Raw genomic sequence first — 7,750 nt, 5'->3', positions numbered from 1 at the left:
TTTATTAGCTGGCTCATTGTGAAGAAGCAGATTTCATCCTAGCATCCTCACTTGTTCTGTCCCAACAACTGCAAATTTGAAATTCTACTACTATAGTTCCTTTTACCTGTAAAGGAAAGGCCTCTTCAGATTCTCTACCTTGGCACCTTTATGTTGCCAATACATTCCATAATTCAGAGTTAAAACTATTATCATGGGAAGTCAATGCTGATAATACATGACAATGCAACTTCCTTAAACTTCTCTCTAACCAGATTATTCCTTGCACACGCCATGCACATTAGGCACTTTGCCTCATGTCCAAGCCAAACATCATCTCGCTTAGATTTGACCAGAAGTAAAGCCTTGTGTTTCTTTTGAGCAAGTTTGGCCTTATAGCATTATGCTGTGCCATCTTGACAATTCTGTAAAGAGCAAGATAGCCTTTGATGTATACCAGAGCAGGGTAACAAATGTGTGAACTTGCTCCACCCTTAGGAGCAAAATGATATAGAAGTATGCAATATCGCCCAATGCAACTGTTTGAAAACCCAGACAAACCCTAATTCCAAGTGTTTGTGTATGTAAAATGGTCTGGAGCCACCAAGATCAGTGAAATTATGGTTTCATCCCATCAGTTTAAGGAGATGATAGAGCAGAGCTTTACATGCAAACTGCATTTGTTAAATTATTCCCCCCCCCCCCCATTATACTGGTCTAATTCATATAGGTTGAAAGCAATATATATATCAAAATAAAAAGACCAGAACTCAAAATAAAATGTAACATTTAATAAAAAGAAAGAAGTACAAAGGAAACTGAAAAAGTGAAAGCTTAAAAAAAACACACTTGTAAAACAAAAATGAGAGTGACATGTTAGCAATTCATGAAATCAGTTCCATAAGTTTTCCTGTTGCCTCCTTGTAAGTTTCATTCAGTACGATCTTCCAGGTGGAAATAACTGCTTTGCTCCAATCAAAATATGCAAACTACACAATGAATAGTCATCTAAAATATGCAAGCTTGAAAACAGAAAAATATGCACGTTCACTGGAAAGTGGTCTTTCCATTCGTCAAACTACATACAGAACGGAGAGATCTGAACAGATTGTTGTCTTCCTGTTTTTCTTACCTCACACATAAGAGGTGAATCTTCAAGCTTAGTTTTAAGAATTAATTTAAGATTAGTGTCACATTGTAATAACCAGGAACTTATTAAATAAGAAATAACATATAGAACCTACTATATGCAATTTGGTCTCATACAAAAAATGCAAAGTCAAGTACTATCCCAGCTGAGAAAAATGATACTGGTTTCTACTGGGGAAGACTATTGCAGAAAGTTTAACAAAGAGATTGAGGCCAGCAAACGCTGAGGCCAGTATTTCACTAAAAATGACAAAATGGTCAGCACAACATAAAGGTACAAACACACACACAAACATACATACATACATACATATATATATAAAATTGTATTTAATATATTGTTACATACATTCTGAATGTCTTCATCAGAAATATATTGCCATTATGGCCATGTGTCTACATGTTTTATCTTTTCATTATTGCTACCACTTTTTCATAAACTTTCAAATAGGGCTGAAACAAAGTGATTGCCAGGAAGCCAATCAGAAAGAAAATATTTGCATAGATGATCTTGCTGCCTTATGCAACTGCTGGAAAACTCACCATGCTATATTAGTTTGCATATCTGATTTTAAAAACCACACCTTTATTCCACAACCCTGCAGCTTTGTTCATATTAATTAATTTCCAGGCTCGTGTGAAATCTTGTTTTCACAAAAGCGAACATGGTTTGCTTTTGCAACTTTAACCGATCGTGTGTCAGGATTGTCATCGTGTACATAATGCAGCATATTTGATCCTGTGCACAACCATTCCCCCTTCCCTACTATTTTGAAAGCTAATATTTTAGAAAATATATTTAGCTTAATAGAGGCACAGCCTTTTTATTTATTTATTAAAGTCAGATTACTACAAACGACTAAAAAATGGTTAACTACCCACTATACCACCATTAGGTGGGTCTGCTATTAAACAGTACCAGTATAATTTTTTCATGAGGTTTTTTTTACAATTATCAAGTAATACTGTAACATATTTTTCAATATATTCAGACGTTGTCCTTTTAAGAGAAAAACAAACAAGCAAACAAAAGACAGGGTTTCAATATCTGAGCATGTGTAATGGGCTTCTGTGGGAAAAGATGAGGAACCTTAGACCTGGACTATAGCTAAATGTTACTTTGAGACAGGCAAGAAAAGATGCCTTTTGCTCTTTCAAAAATTAAAAACCGGCTATGCTACAGCACTGAAGAGAACTGAAGTGGAAGGTTAAATTAATTGCATAGCAAAAAAGAGATGTGAACTGTCACTTAACATTACACAGAGACGGGGGGAGGTGGTGGTGGGGAACTGTGTGACCCCTGGCTTGTCCATGTCTCCCTGTGGGTGACAGGTGCATCCCAGGTTTGCACAATACAGCAGAAAAGAACTGGCAGGAGACTCTCAGGCTGTGTACACATTATTGGCTTAAAACGCAAGGTGGTTGTTCTTTTTCACTGTGTTTCAAAACTGCATTTGCGTGCTGTTGTACACATCAGCATGGCTTGGTATATTGTTCCCACCTGAATGTTCCCACTTGAGGTTGGAGACAGGAAAGGGATACTTTTACCCAATGAGCAGTTCTCAGCTCAGATGGGAGCTGGCTTGGCGGGGCTGGGGCGGGCAGGAATAAAAATGCAGTCTTCCACAAGGAGCTACAGGCTTTGTGCATCCATGACTTCTCAAACCAGTGGTGGGAGCCCACTGAATGCAGACGAAACAGGAGTGTGTGTACACAAGCCTTAGTAAGTCTTCCAGCCTCCCATCTGTACTTCTCTATGCAAACAAGCTCTTACAGCTAGCCGTGAATATGGGTTTTCTCACCAAAGCTTCTGGAAAGAATAAAATGTGATGTTCAACAACATTGTGGAAGTTCATAGATGACCTGAGAAATCTTTGCCCTGCAGCCCAATTAGTGTTAAGTGGGCCATGCAACTCATTTTTCCTCACTACAGGGAGATCTGCTGGACATGGAACTTTGCCATTTTCACTTTTAATTCATGAAGGTGTCCAACATATATTTGCATCCCCACTCACAGCAAGCAACCCTGCTGGATCTCAGGGTTGCCTGTCTGGCAGGCTGAGATGCTCCTAAAAGTTGCAGTCATTTCACAAGCCCTTGTCTCAATGCATCCTTCCACAAAGCACATGGCAAAAAGGCATGATACATTTGGAAAAGCAAATCATGTTAAGGAGCCCGCTTAATTTCGTCTAAAGAGGCTTTTTTGGATTTGGTCAACTCATGTGCGTGAACTTGGCTAAAGAATGTAAATCTGCACAAAGACATTGTCTTAAAAATATTCACATCTAGGTGTTTGCAGGATTACTTTAACTGATAGCTGCCTTCGGTTCAAGAAGTACAGGGAATTCTTTCTATCAAAGCCATTTTTACTGATTGTTTCACCGCCACCATAAAAAGGAGAACATCTCCTTCCAGCCACTGAAATATCCAAATCCTGTTTGTTTTTACAGTCATTTTGGGATAGTCAAAATCAACAGGTTTAAAAAATGGGAGCAGCATTAAAGGCAGAAGTAGCATCCAGAGTGGAGATGGATGCAGAGAGTGATTTATAAACATTAACTGCAATTTTCTAGGTTCTACTTTTGATTATGGAATTGTAATTTATTTTATTTATTATTAAAAATAATAAGTTTGAGGATGAACATCTACTCAGACAGGAGCATACACTAGTGAAAGAAAAGGAACTACTGTTTAATAAGGAGTTGCACTTCAGCAACATAATATAAATAGAAGAACAATATACAAGATGTTTGTCTTATTTAAACTGCACACTAGTGTGCACGTTATGAAGTAGAAACTGCCTTCTTCAAATAATAAATTTAAAGTGTCACTTCAAGCTCGTAATGCATTCAGATTGCAATTTTTGTTAAAAATAAAATATTGGTGATATTTAACCTAAAATAAATTTGAAAAATGAAAATAAACAGGTTCCCAACAGAAACTTTTATATGGAACTCTTTCATCAAGATTGCATTTTTAAAAATGTATTAGATCTAGTTAGGGCCATTTTATAAATAGATAGTAATTCACTGGGTTTAAAACAAATTAAACCCCTGACATTTCAGAACTAGCAACACGAGTATTTTCCACAGGGAATCTACAAAGACAAGGCAAATGTTTTCTTAAAAACGTTAACATCCTGCACAGTCACAATCCAGTCACTGAAAAACGCACCAGATGGTCAGTTTGTCTTTCATGCTGTTTCACTTGCACAATGGTATGACAGAAGGATTCACAAGGTGGAAAAGCAAGCAACTAAAACATATGAATGCACAGAGTCCGCTCCTGGCATACAAGTCTGTGTGTGAGATCAACTGAAACGAAAACATAAAAAGCAAAAATTAAACGATAGAAAATCAAACATAACGAAAATGTAAAGCAATATCATATACAATGTTAGTGGCAAAAAAGCAATGTGATCCTTTGGGACTTACATGCCTCACTAAACCAAGGTCTAGTGTTGTGTGAATGAGCCTCCCCAAGCCTGCGCAAAGCATCAGGCAAGTATTCTCTTCCCTTCCTCTGTTGTGCAGCCAATAGAACTTCTGCTGAGTTTAGTTTCAATTCCAGAAAATATTGTCTTAGTGTTACATATGAACCCGGTATCCTGGTTTAAATCAATCCATGGTTAGTTTCCAAACAAGCCAACCTCAAACTATGGATTACGAAGCTGGCTTGTTTCACTAACCATTACTAGTTTCCAACCAGGATTGCTGGTACATATGTAATGCTAAGCTGAGTTAATTTGCAAGTTAAACTAAGCTCAGCAGAAGTCACACTCCTGGCTGGAGAAGGAGGAAAGTGATGTGAGTGAGTCTGACACTTTGCTTGGGCTTGCGAAGGTTTGGCCACATAACATTAAACCATGTTTAATGTTCTATGTAAACCAGACCACTCCATGATCAAAATCAAATCATTCTTGCCTTACTTTTTAAAAAAGACAAAACAAAAAATCTAATTAATTGCACTAGAGAGAAGATTAATCAGTTTACCTGAATAACAGACCTCAGGTTTTAAATTTATGAGTCATCTAGTTCAATCTCAGGCATTTCTGTTTTTAAGATCTCTGTTAGAAGGATTGGGGCCTGTTCAAGATCCTGGATTGGCGGTGGCTGACACTGGTGTTCTAGACAGGCTATTGTGACTCACTTTAGCTCATCATATTGTAAGTCATCTTGCTCAGGCTAATTGGATAGTTACACTGCTGCTCCATAAGATTCATACAGAAATATAAATAGACTGTTCACCAAAACTGCTGATTTTTTTAAAAAAAGGAAAAAAAAGGTACTAGTACTGTTAGATAGAACTTATCATGATAACCAGGCATCTGTCAAGAGGATACGACATTATATTAAGCTTAACACAAGCACAAATCATCACCAACATTCTTAATTCACGGAAGACAAGAGGCTGAAATTTAGCATGCGTAAAGAACAAAGAAGCCACTTGTATATGAGACAGAAGCCCCTACAGCAATCTTATAGCCCAATTCTTTAACTTTTCTACAACTTGTGCTAGACGTTTTAGTTTGAGCTACTAGTAAGAGATGGGCAATTTATCTTACAATCGCCACCATCCACTTACCTAGGGTAAGTATGCATGGAAAAAATTGATTTCACTGTGTATTACACAGCAAATATTACATCATCTGAGACTATGTAGTTGTTGGTCAGTTCTATAGCTTAGTCACACAATCATATAATTTTTTTTAAAAAGATAAAGAATATAAATCACATAAAAACACTAAGGTTCTTTCCTTGAAGTTAAATAGTTAATGCAAAACTACTAACATTCTGAGGCAAAGCAACTTGACAGAATATTGTAACACACATTAGCTCAGAAAGTCATTGGCTGTCAAGTTCACATCAACTTGCTTCAGGTGAGTTTCCCCCCCCCCAACCTTGCCTACACCTTTTTCTGCACCCTCCCCAGCTCTGGTACACTATATGCCACTTGCAGAATGTCATCCATTCCTCTCTTTTACACTGTAGCTGCAAGGACAACAGTTCTTGTATTACACGGATCATTAAAAATCTCTTATAAAACCTGCATTATTACTCCTAGGGCCCAAGCTGCGTGCATTGTATCTGGGCAGTAATAAGCAACTAACAGAGATCACGGATCCAAGGCGGGCTATTTGACATCCCTCACAATATTATCATTGGAGGATTCATTCACGTGGTAGAGTGATGTCACCACCACTTCCTGACAACAGTAGGAAAGAAGGATCCCCACCATGATCCTAACTCACGCGAGTTCCTTGTTTACAGGTGTCACTAATCTAGCAGTGCCCTGGGTCCAGGCAGAAGTGGCTTTCATGCTACAAAGGTAACACGTGAGCCCACTCTTGGGAATAAGAATCTGGAAAAGTTGGCAGCTAGCATCAGCTGAGCATCGTCTAGGACCCTGACCTCTAACAACAGAATGAGGATATCAACGTATGTGCTAAGCAACTTCAGGTCTACAAAGGCCTTCACAACCATGACTATAATTGCATGACGAAGAAAAATAGGACTGCGCACCCTTGCCCTGCCTCCACATCCATGCTAGCCTCTCTCCAATTCTGTCTCTGTGTTGGGGGAATGTCTGCAATGCAGGAGCCTGATGGACACGTGGGCTTTCCCTGTGAGCCAGAACCCTCAGCAAACATGCACAGACAGCATTGGGAAGTGGTGGCAGTGTGGGGCAGGAGGTACCAGCACAGTGTGACAGTCCTGCTCTCTTCCCTCACAGGCTTATTGCTGTGTGGTTCTGAATACCTGAACAGGTGAGCTGCCTCTGACTGAACTGAGGGTAGAAAAACCAGGGGCAGAGGTCTGGGGAGGCTACAGACCACAGCAGAGACCAGAATGCATGTTACATTCTCTAGAGTTAACAAAGCATCAAAACTGCCGTACTAGTCCTTGAATGGACCAGAAGGAGAAGATATGCACAACTTCTGTAGCTGGCTAGGTATGCATATGAATGCTGGCAAGTATTCATAGGCAAGCGTAGGTTGAGGAAGACGTTTCAGCTTTATCCTCGCCTTTTTAAGTACAGGACACCTTTAATCTCAAAGGCTGGACATGCAACCGTATCACAAAGAAAGACTGCATTACAGCAGATCACTGAAAACTGTCAGACGTGAATCAGAGTATATCTCATAAAACAAGCTATGGCTCTTGGATCCTAGATCAAGTAGAAGAGATGCTAAAGATGAGAGGCAGGCGTCCTCCATGGTATTAGCAAGAAAAAGAAGTATTAGCAAGAAGAAGAACAATAAATATGCCACAGAAGTTTCAGTACATTCTAAGCAGGAAAATTATTAATTTGCAGTGGAGGGATTTCATTGTCTTCAAACAATCTCACACAGGTAGCAGGAAACTGTACTTAAATTAAAACTTGAACTGAGCTAATCCTTGCCTTGTATTCTCACCTTCATTATCATTATGATGCATGGTTACCAAAAACAAGGCCTGGACCTCCATGAACTTCAATATTTTAATAAGTATAAAATACCAGGTGTAGCAAAGTAGTAGCATGGTTTTTATCCCTGTTTATCCCCATTTTGTATTGCAGCTGGCTCAACTACGAGTAGCAGCTATAAAGAGGTGATAACCTGCCGGAAGAGTACATCGGAGAA

General features: G+C 38.9%; 1 protein-coding gene across 7 annotated transcripts in view; it reads right to left on the bottom strand.

Annotated features, from left to right (window-relative positions):
- Positions 1-7,750, bottom strand: part of SEPTIN8 (septin 8) — a 56,520-nt gene that overhangs the window by 8,549 nt on the left and 40,221 nt on the right. For 2 of the 7 annotated variants that reach the window (XM_083487914.1, XM_083487915.1), the window contains exon 10: positions 750-4,442. The exons of 3 other annotated variants lie outside the window; for them this stretch is intronic. In XM_083487914.1, coding sequence (XP_083344040.1) covers positions 4,439-4,442 — 4 coding nt within the window. In that variant the 3' untranslated portion in view covers positions 750-4,438. Of the gene's footprint in view, positions 1-749; positions 7,727-7,750 lie in introns of those variants that run through there. 2 more of the 7 variants (XM_083487913.1, XM_083487912.1) reach the window with 2 other exon arrangements.

Source organism: Podarcis liolepis (genome assembly GCF_965112155.1).
Source record: "Podarcis liolepis genome assembly, chromosome: 2".
NCBI classification, from domain to species: Eukaryota; Metazoa; Chordata; class Lepidosauria; order Squamata; family Lacertidae; genus Podarcis; species Podarcis liolepis.
The sequence above is the reverse complement of the archived record's forward strand: the minus strand, read 5'-3'. Positions and strand labels throughout refer to the sequence as shown.